The 17,674-nt window shown below is 52.4% G+C and overlaps 1 protein-coding gene across 3 annotated transcripts in view; it reads left to right on the top strand.

Annotated features, from left to right (window-relative positions):
* The window catches only part of DIP2C (disco interacting protein 2 homolog C), a 411,195-nt gene that overhangs the window by 317,268 nt on the left and 76,253 nt on the right, over window positions 1-17,674 (top strand). For all 3 annotated transcript variants that reach the window (XM_030321072.1, XM_030321069.1, XM_032593812.1), the window contains exons 19-25: window positions 3,629-3,768; window positions 5,168-5,304; window positions 6,930-7,138; window positions 7,995-8,109; window positions 8,596-8,797; window positions 14,266-14,375; window positions 15,611-15,691. In XM_030321072.1, coding sequence (XP_030176932.1) covers window positions 3,629-3,768; window positions 5,168-5,304; window positions 6,930-7,138; window positions 7,995-8,109; window positions 8,596-8,797; window positions 14,266-14,375; window positions 15,611-15,691 — 994 coding nt within the window. The remainder of the gene's footprint in view (window positions 1-3,628; window positions 3,769-5,167; window positions 5,305-6,929; window positions 7,139-7,994; window positions 8,110-8,595; window positions 8,798-14,265; window positions 14,376-15,610; window positions 15,692-17,674) is intronic.

The following is a 17,674-nucleotide window of genomic DNA, read 5'->3' as shown; positions in this document are numbered from 1 at the left end:
ACGGGAACACTTTTAGGGTTGTGTGGGCACGGGTGTGCGGAAGGGGCTGCTGGGAGGCCGCCTTCCCCGTGGCCACGAGCGCAGGTTTGAGGCCAGTCTGCGCTCGATGCCAGGGTCTGCCCCACAGCTGTGCCCCAGATGCCACCGCCTCACACACTCCGCTTCTTGCCTGTAAATGGGGACGACAGACATGCGTGTCTCAGAGCTGCTGTGAGATACTTCACGTGCACAACATGCTTCCGGTGGCCTCCTGCCTAAAACAGTACCCTGTGCACGTCGGGTAGATTGGAAAACAGTACTTAGAGTGGACGTGCAAGATGACAGTCTTTTGGGAAGTTATATAGGCTTTATTAAAATTTTAAACATATATACTTTCTGATTCTTCAGTTCTTTTTCTAGATACGTGTTTTACAGTCATATTTGTAATTGTATAGAAATGAAATAAAGTGACCACGTGTCACTATTATTGAACACCACCACCAATTAAGACCGGTCGGGTCATTGGCATGTGCGGTATACGTAGTGTTTATATCACACACACGCACACAGGAAGATCCACGAGATCCATTTGGTGGAAAAGCAAGTTGCAAGAGAACATGCTTATTGTGGCTTTGCTTTTTTTAAATACAGGTGTATTTACACATGCACCTATCTTATGTAAATACAGATTAAAGGAACTGGTGGATCGTCTGTTGTGGCTGCCGGTGAGGCAGGGCTGGGATGGGGTCAGGCAGGTGCTTTTGCCTTTGCTGTGACTTTTTGTGCAGTGTCCCACTCATCCACATGAAGGATTTGCCCCTGTGTTACTCGTGTCATTTGTCCTAAAGTGCCCTCAAAAGAAAAGTGTGCCGTGAACTGAGAAGTGCTCAGTCTTTGAGGCCAGAGGCAGGAAAGGGAGATGGGAAGCTGTCCGTAACTGGGGCTGTGGGTCTGTATCCCACCAAGCCCCACAGGGATGCAGACGATGAACTGAACGTGCCCAAGCCCGCAGTTGTGGTCTGTAAAGCGGAGGACAGTGGTGCCGTGCGGGTGTACCTGCCGAGTGAGTCTCTGTGTGCAGAGGGCTCGGGACAGTTGGGCACACCCAGGTGCCAGCTGAGCAGAGCTGTGTCGTCGGGAGGCAGGGCTGTTGGCTGAGCGTGTCTGAGACTTCTCTGACGAGCAAGGGACTCTATTAAATATAAACATATAGCTGTAGATCAAAGTAAAACCTGAGTGGTGTCATTGGTTCACATTTGAAGTGCATGTACCCAAGTTTCCATAGTTTCGTTTTGCACCTACAGTTGAAGGTTTCCTGCAGCAAACACGGTTCACAATTGTGCTCCAGGGAGTCTTGTTTCTAGGAAAGCAGGTCTCGTGCCTAAGACCCCAGAACTTGCATCCTTGAATATTAAGAGAGCCTTTCCCTCTTGGCACACGGGCACGGCCCATCCCGGTCCCCCTGTACCCCTTGCTTGGGCTGAGTCATGGCCACGCCAGCCTTTTGCTATCCTGTGGTCGTTCCAGCCAAATACGTGTACCTTTAAATCCCGTTCCTTGGTGCGTTTGTCTCCTGGGGCTGTCGTAAGTGCCTCCGCCCCTCCCGGGTGGTGTGACACAAGGGGAACCTGCTGCCTCAGAGTTCTGGGGGCCAGAAGCCCGGGGTCCAGGTGTCTGAGGGCCGGGTGCTCCCAGGGGCTCTCACGGCCCATCTGCTCCAGGCCCTCCCGCTGCTGCTGGCACCCCTGTCCTTGCTGTAAGGCTGCTGTTGTCACATGACGCCTGTGTCTCCTCTTGTAAGGACACCGATCATTGCATTTGGGGCCCGTCCCGATTCCAGGATGATCTCATCTTAACTAATGACGTCCGCAAAAGATCCTCTTTCATGTTAATACGGTGACAGTCAAGGTACCGGGACCAGGACTGGTCACAGCTTTGGGGACACAACTCAGTCCACAACAGGCACTGAGCATTCTGATTTAAGACTCTCGCTTTGTGTTTTGGCCAAGGACAGTAGTGGGGTCAGGGATTCGTAGCAGCAGAGGGTGGATGCGGGGCTCCTCTCTCTCACCCTGCGGAACAATATAGATTCCAGTGTTTGGGGCTCATTTCCGGGTAGTCCTGGGTGGACCTTATCACTGGGCAGACTTTTCTTCTGTATCTGGTTAGCGCTACCCTTTTGGATGCTTCACAGACGGAACCATTTCAATTTCCAGACTCTCTTATGCTTCCTTTTTATTATTTATTTTTATTTTTTTTATTTGAGGTATAATTGACCTGTAATATATGCTTCTTTTTATAGTACCTAGTTACTTGATTCAAATGAGATATTTTGCACATTGTTTTTTTGAGAGAGAGTGCAAGTGGGGGAGGGCCAGAGGGGGAGCGAGAGAGAATCACAAGCAGGCTCTGTGCTCAGTGCAGAGCCTGACGTGGGGCTTGATCCCATGAACTGTGAGATCATGACCTGAGCTGAAATAGTCAGGTGCTCAACTGACTGAGCCACCCAGGCACCCCTCCTTTTGCACATTTTAACCTTTATGTGTCTCTACTTGTATTTCTAGGTTCATTATAAATCTTGATATTTTCTTGAAACGTTATCAAGATTTATCAGTTTTAAAGCTAAACAGCAAACTTCTGTTTATTTTCTAACTTTTAGATCCTAAAAAGATGCTACCCATGTGTATACAGAAAATTAGAAAAAGAAGTGTGGTATTTCCCTAAAGTGTGCCTCACTTAGCCCACATGGAAGATTCTTTAGTTACAGGGACAAAATCCGTGTTCTTGGAAATATTTTATTTATTCAGTAATTAGTCAACAGACCTTTATTACTGCACACTTCTCCAGGGGTAAGGCTATGCAGTGAACAGAAGGGAACCCTTGGGGAGCAGAGACTCTGATGCAGGAGGCCTGGTGTGGGTAGTCAGGTGGCCCTACTGTGCCGTCTTGGGGGGTAATGAGTACTTGCGTATTTGAGCTGCCAGGGGGATGTCTGCTCCAAGAACATTCCAGATGGAGGCAGAGACAAGTGTGAAAGCCCCCAGAAGGGGTGGGCTGGGTGCTGGATAAAGGGCCTGGGGCTGGCGTGCAGTGAGCTGGAGTGGCGGGGGCCATGGAGAAGACGGGCTGAAGATGGAGTGAAAGCATTCCACCACATGCCTTCTGCGAAGAAAGACTTCCCCAAGCTTGTCATGCAGAATGGCATGGACTGTCATTTCAGATTCCTGCACCGTGAGCTTCTGTCTGCCTAGTGCACGTCTCAACTTGAGCCCAGGCCACCCCACCTCCCTTGTTTCTGCTCCCTGCCATCATCCGTGTTCTTGGAGACATTGTGGTCCCTTGTTAGCCACTTTCAAAACTGGAAAATCAGACCTGCGGAGAGAGGGGAGGGAAGGAATCAGTCGATGGCTGATACGTGTAAGGGAGGGGCATTCCAGAGACGGAGTTAATGATGTTGACGTCTCACAAACAGACAACCAGCACCCCTTGGCACGCTAAGAACACAGGACAGTGTGGCATTCAGATCTGCTTCGGGGATCCTTGGGACCCCAGACGTGTCTGGCTGCCTCTGGTGTGCGTGCACTTGAATGCCTCTCTGGTGATGGTGGCTTGTTTGCTCCTCTGTGTTCAGACAAAACTGCTCTTTCAGACCCACAGATGACAGCAACCAGCCCCCGGGCCGGGGTGTCCTCTCCATGCATGGGCTTACCTACGGGGTCATCCGGGTGGACTCCGAAGAAAAGCTGTCTGTGCTCACCGTGCAGGATGTCGGCCTCGTGATGCCTGGCGGTGAGTGTGGACGCTGGGCTGCACACGTTGGGGGCGGGGGTTGAGTCAGGAGCCCCAGCCGTGTCCAGCGGGCTGCTTCCCACCGGGGACCACCGTGCCCCTCTGGCGCGAGGTCAGACGGAGCACTTAAATCCGGGCTTGTCACTGCTGCCTCTCCTGATGAAAGAACGTTCAGGAAGCTTCACGGGGCATCTCTGCCACCTCCCGGGCTGGGATCCCGGGGCCCTTTCCCCTAGGGGGCGCCGTGGGCCATGCCGTGCCCCTGCAGCCCATGGGGGGCTTCTCTCCCTGCAAGGGTCAAGTTCCCGCCGGCCATCCACCTTTTGGACAAAGCTGGGCACTGAGGCTGGTAGCAGATGGTATAAAAATCCAGGGACGGGGCTCCAGACGATGAGCAATGCTTGGTTCTAGCAGAAGAGCCCGTTTTTAAAAGTCAGGGAACCGTTCCCACAAATGCGCACACAAGGCCGTCAGGGTGCTGCACACGCTCCCTCCTGATGTGCCGGCCGGGGCTCCCGGATGACTGGAGGGGGAGCGCGGGGCTTGCAGGGAACAGAGGGGCCGTGTGCGGGGGGGCCCTGGGCTCCTCCCAGGTGTCTCTTGGTCCAGATGGGAGAAGTCCGTCCCCTCAGTACGATTTGCACGTTAAAGTTCAAGCCGTCGGAATCTTGCACCATAGCTGTGTAAGTGGACGTTTTCCTGGAACATGAAAGCTCATGACTCACTTCAGGGAAGACCAGGACCGGCCTGGCCTCCCTTTTACCTTCACACTCCTGTTCCAAATGCGGTTTCCGCTCACTGTGCTCTCCCTGTGTTCAGTCATTTCTTCCGTCCCCCTGCCCCGCCCCTGTCTCCCTCTCTGCCCCCCCCCCCCGTCCCTCTCTGTCCTCGTCTCTCCCCACCCTGTCCCTCTGTCTCTGTCTCCTTGTTCCTCTGTCTCTCTCTCTCTCTCTCTCTCTCTCTCTCTCTCTCTCTCTCTCTCTCCCTCCCTCCCTCCCTCTCTCTGTCCCTCCCCACCCTGTCCCTGTCTCTGTCTCCTTGTTCCTCTCTCTCTCTCTCTCTTTCTCTCTCCCTCCCTGTCTCTCTCTGTCCCTCCCCACCCTGTCCCTCTGTCTCTGTCTCCTTGTCCCTCTCTCTCTCCCCCTCCCTCCCTCCCTCCCTCCCTCTGTCCCTCCCCACCCTGTCCCTCTGTCTCTCTCTCCCTCCCTCCCTCCCTCCCTCTGTCCCTCCCCACCCTGTCCCTCTGTCTCTGTCTCCTTGTCTCTCTCTCTCTCTCCCTCCCTCCCTCCCTGTCTCTCTCTGTCCCTCCCCACCCTGTCCCTCTCTGTGTCTCCCTCTCCCTCCCTCCCTCCCCCCCTCCCCTCTCTAATATTACCTGTGTGTCCTGTTTTGCTTCTAGCCATCATGTGTTCAGTGAAGCCGGACGGCATTCCTCAGCTGTGTAGAACGGATGAAATCGGGGAGCTCTGCGTGTGCGCCATTGCCACGGGCACGTCCTATTACGGCCTCTCGGGCATGACCAAGAACACCTTCGAGGTAGGGTCGTGGAGCTGAGCCCCAATGCCAGGTGCACAGACGTGAAAGATAAGGTGGTAGTTTCTCAGCCAAATATACTCTTAGGAACTAAGATGGCTGCACTTCTTGCTGCCTTTTTTTAAAAATAATTTTCAAAGAATTTAGCTTATCAGCTTTTTTTCACCTCATAGTCAGTGTTGAAAAAGGGCAAGAACAGTTTCTTTAAAAAGGGCTTTTTGGGGGGCACCTGACTCAGTCAACCGGTTAAGCATTGACTTTGGCTCGGGTCATGATCTCGTGGTCTGTGAATTCCAGCCCCACATGAGGCTCTGTGCCGACAGCTCAGAGCCTGGAGCCTGCTTCGGATTCTGTGTCTCCCTCTCTCTCTGCCTCTCCCCTGCTCATGCTCACGCGTGCTCTCTCTCTCCCCCTCAAAAATAAACATTGAAAAAAAGTCCTTTTGTATGTCGTGCTGTTCTTACGTTAGCCTCTTGAGTAAGTGCTGCAGCTGATAGGCTGAGGAATGAGGGCTGAGCACACCTGTCACAGACCCGCCCCTCCCTTGTGGCCCGCCCACTGAAGCCAGACTTGGCCAGGTGTGAGCAAATGCACACGTGAAGTAACTGTCTCCACGGCATGAGCGGGTGTGTATGCACACACGTGTGGCATATGCTGTGTGTGTGTGTTAGGTGTCCACACATACTTGTGTCTTATTTGCACGCGTGGGTGCCTTGCTGTTAGTGCACTCCGTGCGTACGGACACGCACACTGGCCTTGTGGGCGGTTAAGCGGTAAACTCTGTGCCGCACCTCAGTTTCCCAGAATTGCTATCATTTGACCACGTGATACTTAACCTTACGAGGAGCACACTTTCGAATAAATTGTGCTGGGTTGCTGGGGCACCTGGGTGGCTCAGTTGGTTGAGCATCTCTGACTTCAGCTCGGGTCATGATCTCATCATCCGTGAGTTCAAGCCCTGCGTGGGGCTCTGTGCTGACAGCTCAGAACCTGGAACCTGCTTCAGATTCTGTGTCTCCCTCTCTCTGTGTTCCTCCTCTGCTCACGCTCTGTCTCTGTCTCTCTCTCTCAAAAATAAATAAACATTTAAGAAAAGAAGAAGAAAATGCGGGTTGCTTAGGGGTTCGTTTCTTAGAGCATGATGCGATGAGGTGCTTTGTTGAATGTGGCTTCCAGATGCTAAAATGTCCCTGAAGCCCAGCTAGCCGGAGTCTGTAGAAAACCCCTCTCCTTTTTCCTGTGACTTACCTGCAGGGTCTGAGGAAACAGGTGCAGGCTTAGAACACTGTGATTTGCCCCGTTTGTATTTTCCCTTTTTGGTGTAGTCCTCATAAGGAAACATTAATGAGTAGGGATCACCTTACAACTTACGCACATTTTTGGTTTTCCATTCATCACTTTTACACTGTGGATTTAAAGCAGAATAATTAATTAGCATTTATTAGACTGTCATCATGATCTTGGTATCGATTCTTAGGTGTGGATGCTGTGGAAGGAAACTGGTGGACAGCCTTGCATGTGGACCGTGGGGGATGAGCATTGGGGGGTAGGGGGGGCTTCTCCAGTGGGCTCCAGGGAGGAGGGTGGCGGTGGGCGCCCCTGGGCACTCACCACTCGTGTGTCTACAGGTGTTCCCCGTGACGAGCTCGGGGGCCCCTGTCAGCGAGTACCCCTTCGTAAGGACAGGCCTGCTGGGCTTCGTCGGCCCCGGGGGGCTCGTCTTCGTGGTGGGCAAGATGGACGGGCTCATGGTGGTCAGCGGGCGCAGACACAACGCGGACGACATCGTCGCCACAGCGCTGGCCGTGGAGCCCATGAAATTCGTCTACCGAGGAAGGTGGGTGTGCGTGTGCCCTCTGGGAATTCAGCCCTGGGTTGTCTGCAGACGACACTGGTTATATAAAATTGCACAAATTCCTTAGTTGTGGGAGTGAGTGACCTCTGACGTTCTGTCTAGTTCTGAATGCCCAATTTTATAGAAATTTCCTGAGCTCCATACATAATTTTCGTCACTTCTCCTCTGAGTCAAATAAAAATATCTGTTTGAAAGACTTGTGTTTTAAAGAAATACACAAAGGGAACAGCCAAAAATTCATGTTGGAGCAGATCATCTCCAAAGACCCCAAGGTAATAGTCGAGCAACAGTTGTGTGGGAGAATGGAGTCCTGTGGCCTCTTCTCCCTGGTGATCTGGGCACAGTAAATACTAATTCACGGTGGCGGCTCCCCGGGTTTTGGCTCACGTGAAGGAAGTCATGAACTCCTGTAGAGCCTTACTGCCGCCCGGCACGCCAGTGAGAGTGGAAGTGACAGACACGTGGATGTAGCATTGCCCCGTTTAACTCACTGAGCCAGGGCAGCCTCTGTGTGATAGGGGGGACTCTGGGGGCCCGAGTCACGTGGTGCTGTGCTTCCCGAGAGAGAGGCAGAAACTCGTTCATCCCAGAGTTTCCCTTGATGTGGAGACTTACCTCACAGGTGCAACCCAGGATGTGGATTGTGCGCGGTTCTGACGTCCACAGCCCAGCACCTTCCGTCTGCCCTGAGAAGTGGGGCCTGTCCCCTCACAGGTTTGCTGGAGCAGAGGCCGGCGCTGTGCTCTCCTGGGCTCTGCCATCAGTAGCGGAATGAACGGTGCTTTGGGCGGCATCTACAGCACGTGCTCACCGCACCTGCTCCTTTCTGTCCTCGCAGGATAGCTGTGTTTTCCGTAACTGTCCTGCACGACGAGAGGATAGTGATTGTGGCCGAGCAGAGGCCAGACTCCACGGAGGAGGACAGCTTCCAGTGGATGAGCAGGGTGCTGCAGGTATAGCTCTGCTCCCGCCCCGGGGCCCCTCCCCTGCTTCCACGCCGGCTTCCCTTAACCCCCACCAACGGTGCTCCCGTGCTCCCCGGCCGTTGCCCCGTTGGATCAGAAATTGCATCGACCGGGAAATGTGTATTTCGTTTTTGGAAAATAACTGAACAGACCAAGATTAGGGGTCACAGGTCTGCAAAACTGGCTCCCACCATTCACGTGGGGATGTCACAAGTAATAGTTTTTGTTCTGATCTCCAGGGTGTATTTTTTTTCCTCAAAATTTCCCTTCTTAGTGCATGTGGTATTCCACAAATCCCACATAAAATTAGCCAGTTTGGCTGGATTTGGAGAGACACCCCTTCTCTTGGCATCTTCACCCCACTCGGATGGCGTGTGCTTGCTCATGTTACAGACGGGACTTTGCACCGTCTGAACATTTGCCTCGTGTCTGTGGCACCTGTTCTAACCCACTTCCTCCCTCATGACTTTCCAGGCAATTGACAGCATACATCAAGTTGGGGTTTATTGCCTGGCCTTGGTTCCAGCAAACACCCTCCCCAAAACCCCACTCGGTGGGATCCACTTGTCAGAAACGAAGCAGCTCTTCCTGGAGGGCTCACTCCACCCCTGCAACGTCCTGATGTGTCCCCATACCTGTGTCACAAACTTGCCTAAACCTCGACAGAAGCAGCCAGGTATGTCCCATGGCCTGGAGAGTTGTGTGGAATCTGGGTGGCTCTCTGGAACCAGGTGCTGTTGGTGCCCTGTGGACCAGGCCCCATGCCTGTAGGTGGTTCTTAACCCCACTCCTGTCCTGGTCTCCACACTCCCAGGGCATAAACCTGCCCCACTGGATGGTGGATGAGGGGCTCTCCTGGGACAGCATGGTTGGCTGGGAGCCCGGCACCTGGGGTCATGTTGGGAAGGAGCCCTATGTAGATCCCAGTGGAGTAGTTGACCCTCGGTCTGGCTGGGTGGCATTTTACCAGGCATGGAAGCTCTCAGTCACGGTTTCCTTCAGATGAGAATAACGCTTCCTTACCTGTCTCATGGGTTATTTAGGTGTCAAAGCCTAGTAAATGTGGGAAACTCTTGAAGCCTGTGCGGAAGTCTAGAAATTCATTTGTGACGTTGTAAGACTGAATGTGTGTCTAGCGCTTGGGGGTTTGGGGAACATGTACTTACCCTTTGTCTGACTTCGATGCCTAGCAACTAATCAGTTATGTTCTTTCATGCTGCATAGTCATCAGTGAGAGAAAATTTATCTCCAGACCGTGGGAGGTGAGGGCCCAGGTTTTCTGCTGGTGCAGTGACAGGAGGTCCCAGGGCGTCCAAGCAGGGAGGGGCCGGCGGTGGGGTCACACACTCGGGCTGTGCTGGCCCCACGGCCACTGTTTCAGCATGTTGTACTAATTAACGCGTCTCTTCTCATGGAGGCTTGCGTGGTAGGCACTCTTCTGTCCCCGTTTCACAAATGAGGAGAATGGGTCACAGAGAGGCGGGGGGTTGATGGGGCCAGAGTGTGACAGAGGCAGACCCAGACCCGTTGACTGTTTGTTCCACCCAGTACAGCGTGGCTGCAGGGCAGAGCTGACGACGAGTCAGCCAGACACCGTTGGGTCACCTCTGGGCATAGCCCATCTGGTGGTAAATGTAGGGACTGAGGCTGACGCCCCGTAAGTGAGATCGGATGAGAGGGTGGGTGGGTGGTCCTCAGTAGGGTGAGGGGAGGACGCGGATGCTGCAGGAAGAAAGGGTTGCCCCACGCATACAGACAGACTTGAGTCCAGGTCTCGAGCCTGTGTCCCTTGTCCTTACCCCCTCCACGATGCACATGTGTTCGTGAGGACGTACACGTAGCCTTGCGGTTCTCTCCTCTGCGTGGGTTCTCTTGGAAAGTATGGAGTCATTGTCTGCTTTCTGGGCACCTTGGCTTTGCAGTTATCTCTGCTTTTTGGTTTTCTTCGGATTTCTGTGCTGTTTGTTGTTTTCTTACATTCTAGGTTCTAAATCCCCCGATACCTCCCTTCGTTTCTTTTTCCTCTCAGTCCTTGGCTTATACAACTGCAATAGCAAAATATAAAGTTACCACTGACGAAGTATCCATTTCTTTACATTTCGCGGGCACACTGGCTGCAAGCGACGAGCCCCCCAGAACACAAAGCATTGCCTTTCTGTGGGGCGGCATATCAAAACGATGAAAAATCACCTCTTTATCTCCTATTGTCTCAGGGCATAAACAGCCGTGGGAAGGTCGGAGCAGTGGCTCCATGTGGGTGTGTTGGTGTCTGTGAATGGAATCGATCATGGTGGCAGGCTCCTTAGTGTGTCCTTGCACACATTCGGCAGTGACTGACTTCTCCCCGTCTCCTGCCCACCTCCGTTCACCATCAGACACCTCCACTGGGGGCCTGGCCACCAGTGGTCCCGGGTGCAGAGAAGCTCACGGCAGAATTCAGGACAGATACTCATGTTGGGGGTCATTTGCAAAGGCCTGATGTGCTTCCAGAACTACGGGGCTCAGTGCACCTGTCGGATGTCAAGGCAAAACCTGACTGAATGAAAAGGCCAAGGTACTTTGCTCGAGAGCAGTGTCTCCACACTGTGAGGACAGCCTTCTTCCTCTGGGAAGAAAGGATGAGCTGGGAGGTTGGGGCTGTTTAGATATCACGGCTGCAGCATGGTGAATGAAGCTTTATGTGATTGATTATTGTAAGGAAATAATTTTTTTTTTATTTTTTAATGTTTGTTTACTTATTTGTTTTTGAGAGAGTGAGAGCGCGCAGGGCAGGGGCAGAGAGAGAGGGGGAAATGGAGAATCCCGAGTAGGCTCTGCACTGTCAGCACAGAGCCCGACACAGTGCTCAATCCCATGACTTTGGGATCATGACCTGAGCCGAAATCAAGAGTCGGACGCTTAACTGACAGAGGCACCCAGGTGCCCCTGAATAAAAGCTGTTTTTAACAAATATTAATGACAGCATGAGGTGCTGGTTCACTTCCCTACCTCAGCTAACGACCTATAACGTACCTCAGACAGGTGACATTTCCCTGAAGCCTCAGTTTCCATAAATGTAATGAGGGGATTGGATGTGGTGAGTTTTAAGTCTCCTTTGGAATAGACACTTACAGACTGTGAACAAGTACTTGTTGTGGCCAAAGCATTTAGTGAGGCCATTTTTCCATGAGGGTGTTGCTAGATGCTTGAAACAAAGCTCCTAAAACTTAGTTTGTAGATGATCTAGTTGCCTCTTTTAGCAGATGAATTCATATTTACTGAGCTAACAACGTGTGTGTGAGAGTATCTTAACGGAGCACAAAACGTTAAAAGCCCTTTTGGGGCGCCTGGGTGGCTCAGTCGGTTAAGCGGCCGACTTCGGCTCAGGTCATGATCTCTCGGTCCGTGAGTTCGAGCCCCGCGTCGGGCTCTGTGCTGACAGCGCAGAGCCTGGAGCCTGTTTCAGATTCTGTGTCTCTCTCTGTCTGACTCTGCCCTGTTCATGCTCTGTCTCTCCCTGTCTCAAAAATAAATAAAACGTTAAAAAAAAATTTAAAAAAAAAGCCCTTTAACCCATTAGTTGGGGTACCAACGGTATTTAACAACTTGAAATACAGCTCCCAGTGTTAACAGTCCCTGGGACACCGTGTATCTGAGCAGCCAGAGGGCAGCAGGGGGAGCAGCCGCAGACAGCACTGCACCTGCTGGGGAGAAGGGGAGGAGTGCGGCCGGGCTGGCGGGTTCTGCACCCAGAGGACACGCTATGTGCCGTGTCCCCTGCGTGACACAGTCGGGTAGTAATAGGAAGAGGACAACTCTGAGATAAAACTCCCGACCTGCCCACTTCTGCATCTGTAAGCGGGAGGGGAGGGAGAGAACGCAAATGTGAACTTCAGTACCTATTTTTGGGTCCATCTCAACCTTATATTTTCTTTTTTTTTTAATTTTTACTTTATTTTACAGAGAAAGTGTAGGAGCAGGGGAAGGAGGGAGGGAGAGAGAGAGAGAATGAATGAATCCCAAGCAGGCTTCACGCTCAGCGCAGAGCCTGATATGGGGCTCGAACCCATGACCCTGGGATCATGATCTGAGCTGAAATTAAGAGTCAGACGCTCAGTTGACTGAGCCACCCAGGCGCTCTTCAACCTTATGTTTTCAAATCATGAGGCGGGAAGTCTGTGAGGGTGTCTTGCACCACACCCACCTCATTTGGCAAGGGGGGGGAGACCCTTGGTTCTTGGGAGGGGGACAGATTTTGCAAATAAATGCCACAGGAAAGCACCTGTCTCCCAGCACCATTTGGAAAAAAATAATTAAGTCTACCTCGGGGGAGAAATATGTGAGGTCTGAGCTTCACATCCAGTAGAGACCAGCCCTTGGGAAGGAGGGACAAGCTGCCAGCACCTCAGAATAGTGCTTCTCCCACCCTAGTTTGAATTCTTAAAAAATTACGGAGAAGACTTCAAGCCAGTTTAGGCCAGATGGGCTTCTCAGACGAGCGTTCCTGCCCACCCCCGGGACCAAGGAGAACGTCAGGATGCTTTACCCACAGACGCCAAGTCAGGAAGCGGAGGGCCAGTCGGCTGGGCTCCGGGTTGAGCCTGTGCACCATCCACGCAGCAGCCACATTCGCTTCCCCGTACGCCAGGCTGCCTTGTCTTTGCATCTTGTTAAATGTGGAAAGACCGCTCCTCTGTTGCAGTGTCTTAATTACCAGCTGAGAAAAATGCAGGCAGTCCCAATCTGCCACACCTGACCATTCAGACCTGCTGTAGCAGAGCATAGAAGGTGTATTCTGTGATTCCACAGAAACAGCGTCACGGCGCCTACAAATTGCCTACGATGAAGCCAGTGAGCAGGGGCCCAGAAATCTGTGTCATGGGCTATTTTCCCAATTTCAGTCCTGCTGGAAGTGCCTGCCTTCTCCCAAAACGTTGAATGTTTTACGGCAGCCCAACTCTGGATGGGCACGTGTCTGCAGAGAAGAATGTCACCTGGAGGCGTCAGCCCGTGCCCTGCCCATCTTCCCAGGGTGCCTGGGGGTCATCATCCCGGCAGCTGCTGGCCTCTACCCCTGAACCTAAGACTTTCTTACCTGCTGACACACGGCTCTCCGTGTGCAATAACAGAAGGCAACATATGCCGTGAATCAGAAGCTTGTAAGGTGGCCTTTGGCAAAGGTGAAACAAGAATTTGATGCAGTAGTGACCTTCAACTTGTATTTTATTAAACCACGGACTAAACACACGTGGCTGACGTCTTTGTTATTTCCACTCCCTTCTTTAAGCTCCCTGCCTGACTCTTTGCCGCCATTTGTGTCACACACACTCACAGCTGACCCTTCCCTGGTAAACGTGCATACGTGTGTGTGATCAAAACAAAGTGAATGATTGTGTTTTGAGAAACCTGGGGGGTGCCCAGGATTTCCTGCAGCTAGACATTGTGAAAGAGTTTCTGCAGTTTTTTAGGAAACTTGTTTCTTTCATTGAAACAGAAGAGAAAGCTGTCAGACTAGATTGCGTCTGGTTTTTTTCTTGTGAAATGTTTCATAAACAGTAAAAGGAGTGCTGGTGATTGAGTCTGTAATGGTGGTGTAAGAGGAACTTTGGCTCGACAGGAGCCTCTGGGCTTGGTCTCCCGTATCTCTGCGGGGCCGGCGAGAGCCCAGAGCTGTTCCGTCAGTGAGATAGGTGACTGTGCCCGTGCGGCATTACCCCCTGCATTATAAAGGTATTTATAAAAAATGTGCAATAGTTTATGTCGGTGGTCGCTCAGTGACAAGCAGGGACACTGGGGAACACCACACAGGTGATCCCAGAGTCCTGACTGCTTAGCAGTGAGACACGTCACGGTTTACTGCCTTATCTTCAGCATTATTTCTCACAATCATCCAAGTGGACAGATCGCAGCATCCCACCAACTGGCATTAGAGTAACAGCAGCGGGTTTGGGAGACACCACCGGGATCTGGTGAAAACGTTGTTTTACCCTGTAATCGAGACTCGCTCGTGTCTGCCATCATTCTCATTGTTGGGACGCACTGGAAGCCCTGTTCTGATAAGATTTTCTCAGAGCTCGGCCTTTCAGAGGGTTTCCCCGGAGCCAGCTCTTTGCCGAGGTGGGCGGTCATGTTTTAAGTTGACTTGTTTCCTCACATTCTTTCCAGAAATTGGCCCTGCCTCTGTGATGGTGGGGAACCTGGTGTCTGGGAAGAGGATTGCGCAGGCCAGCGGCAGAGACCTGGGCCAGATAGAGGACAATGATCAGGCCCGCAAGGTGAGAGGCGGACGGGGTTCCTCTCCGAGCCCTGTGCCGGCACACTGCTCCAGGCGACACTGACGGCCAGCTCAGCGCCCACCCCTGAACTTGGGTGTCCTGCCCTCTCGGTCCTGCACGCACGTCCGTGCGGTCTCACCACAAAGACGTGCGTGGTGGGGGTGCCGTGTTGCGGGACACTGCAGAGGGTCAAGGGGGTGGGAGGAGACACGGGCGCACGAGCTGAGGCCCCAGGCCCGCTCTGTCCTGGCATCCTGGGGCTCTCGTTCCTGATGAGCCTGCCAGCCCTGGCGTGACACCCAGACGGCCTCGCGGCAAAAGGCTTCGGCCCTTTAACTGGTGGAATTCAAGAGAACAGAAGTGAGAAACCCGGGTTGGCAAACTGGCGTCCTTAACGTGACCCCGGGGGCTAGAGGAGAAATCTGGGGCCACACCCAGCATACATGTCACATTTTGTCACGTGTACTGCAGTCCCCATTATCACCATGCAGACTTGAGGACTCTGATGATTCACCAAAAGGTGACCCCTGTCTGTATGAGCTACCAGGAAACATGACAAAGTCAACCGTTTAAAATATTGTCAGTTTGGTAACAAATAGAAATACGTTTATTGAAAGCACTTGGTTACCATGTTCAGACCTCAGAGTACATTTCTATTAAAAAAAGGGGATTAAGGGATCTACCCAGGTGTTTCCTGTGATTAGACCTGAGGTGGGGCTGACCTTCCCTCTCCACACTGACTCGGTAGAGTACACGTGATCCGTGTGATTTGCAGTGCTGTTGGGAGACCTCAGGGAATGACCATCTGGAAACAACACGTGTGAGAGAGCCCAGTTCAAAAGCAGCATAGGTCTGCTCTTGCCGTCACAGCCCCCAGAAATCACCGTCTTCTGGGAGGCCGGAAGGGATTTTCTGTGCTGGCTGCCCCTTGCATTCCGGGAATGCGCCTCCCAGCCTTCGGCAGGTTGTGGGGAGACGTCTCTGACCAGGCGCGGCGCCGGCCCCTGTGACTTGCGAATCCCAGCCAGACGTGGGAATCCAGGTCACACAGGAAAAACCCTGTAAGTGCCGGATTCTTCTTCTGATTGTGACAGGGAGGCCCTCCTTCCTCCTTGGAAAAGCGATGCTTTAAGTCACCTGAAAGCACCGAAGCTAGCCTGATCTAGAGGTGTGAGTTTAAATCTGAACGCAGGGTGCCGGGATGGCCTGGGCCTAACGGCTGTGCTTTGTTCCAGTTCCTGTTTCTGTCGGAGGTCCTGCAGTGGAGGGCGCAGACCACCCCTGACCACGTCCTGTACACGCTGCTCAACTGTAGGGTGAGGCACGCTGAACTCAAATTTCCCGGTCGCTGTCCTGTGGCTTTGTCTTCTTCCCGCCGTAACCCTTTGACTTCAGTCCTATGTGATGTCCTTCATGTTATTTATCTGTGGCTGTTTTGACAGATCTTTATGGATCATTTCAGCACTATCTTTTTTGCATTATTTCCCCCCCCAAAATACAGGGAATGGGTCAGATCTGTGGCACGTTTTTGTCTCTTATTAGTGAACTACTCTCCTGTAAGTAAGAAGTTGTGCTTTCATTATAGACTTCGGTCCTTGGGAACGAAAGTCTTTTCTATTTTCCAAGTGTAATTAAGGTTTGTGTTGACATCTCGCTTTGGAAAAGCAAGCTCTTCCGGTATTGTTTCATAGGAGGACTTCAGAATAAGAGCTTAGATATACTAGCAAGTAGTATTTTTTTTTAATTTTTTTTTTCAACGTTTATTTATTTTTGGGACAGAGAGAGACAGAGCATGAACGGGGGAGGGGCAGAGAGAGAGGGAGACACAGAATCGGAAACAGGCTCCAGGCTCCGAGCCATCAGCCCAGAGCCTGACGCGGGGCTCGAACTCCCGGACCGCGAGATCGTGACCTGGCTGAAGTCGGACGCTTAACCGACTGCGCCACCCAGGCGCCCCACTAGCAAGTAGTATTAACAGTAAAATTAGATGCGAAAGCCTTCATATATTTAACTTTTATTTTTCTGCTGTGGAAATAAAGTCTGAGAAATAGAAATAGGTCTCTTGACAAGTATGGGTATATACAGTTGTCAGAAATTACGGCTATTCAGAGTTGCAAAATACCAAAATCTTAATGTGCAGAGGTACCTCTTGCCATTTAAAGTAATAGATCAGAGACCAGTAAAAGGCAATGCCAATCACGTAACTGGGTTTCTCATTTGGGTACCCAGTCATCAGGCCGGCGTCCATGTGATGTGGCTCCTGGAAATGACCACGGAGGCTCTGATGACCTTGAGTTGCCATGTGGGCTGAGGTGACCCGGTGGGTCATTTATTCTTGTGTCCGTTCAAGACTGTCCCCCAGGAAGAGTCTTAGAAAGTGCTCCTGCTTCCCTGTCCTCTGTCAGGGCCTAGTGGACCCCATTCCCTGGATTGACTCTTCTGCACTCCCAGGTGTGCTGCAGTAGGAAGCATAGTGCCTGGGCTCCTGAGGGTCTGTTCAGTTACCCAAGGCCCTGAAACATGTCCACCCTGCTTTTCTCCTCTCTTTCCTCCATTGGCTCCTCCCTCAGCTTTCCTGACAGTGTTGCCCAGCGGACAGTCTTCGGCTCTGTGATGCCGTCCTGATTTCTCCTTAATCTTTTGTGCTGACTTTCTCCACCCTCTACACATAGCATTCATTTGTCCTGGGGACCGTTCCTCCTCCGTGGTCTCTCAGTGGCCCTCCAGAGTGATGACTGTCGCCTGTCCTGGGAAGGACCTCTCAGGTCCCTTCAGCTACAGTTTCCCCAGCTGCTGCGGCGGTGCCGACACGCTGGGTATGGTGTGTCCTCCGTAAGCGCTAAGCTGCGCAGAAGTAAGGGACAGGTCCATGTCACCTTTTCGACCCTCCCCAGTGTGGCCCCCATGGTCTCTCCCGTTTGCAGTGGGGGTGGAATCTGCCTGGACCCCTTGGAGGCACAAATAGGCAGCCTAAGGAGGAGGAGACCACCCTGCAACACACACGCAGACTCAGAGATGATCCGGGCGTGTTCACAGATGACCCACCCCCACAGGGGAGGAAGACAGAGCTGTTCTAACCCCATGGAATGACAGGAGTGGCAGCATGGGGGCAGAGCCCTCAGATGGTCGACTGGGGTGACACCGGGACACTGGACTCCTCGCCAGCTGATCTGGTCTGGGTGATGGCGCTCCCGTCCCTGACCCCATGGTCATGGTCATCTGCTGTAGCTAGACCCTGGATCGTTTGGGAAAATGAGTCACTCGAAAAAGGGCTTTGTTAGAAACAGAAAAGTGGACAG

The sequence above is a fragment of the Lynx canadensis genome, chromosome B4 (assembly GCF_007474595.2).
Source record: "Lynx canadensis isolate LIC74 chromosome B4, mLynCan4.pri.v2, whole genome shotgun sequence".
NCBI lineage: Eukaryota > Metazoa > Chordata > Mammalia > Carnivora > Felidae > Lynx > Lynx canadensis.
This window is presented reverse-complemented; position numbering and strand designations above follow the sequence as displayed.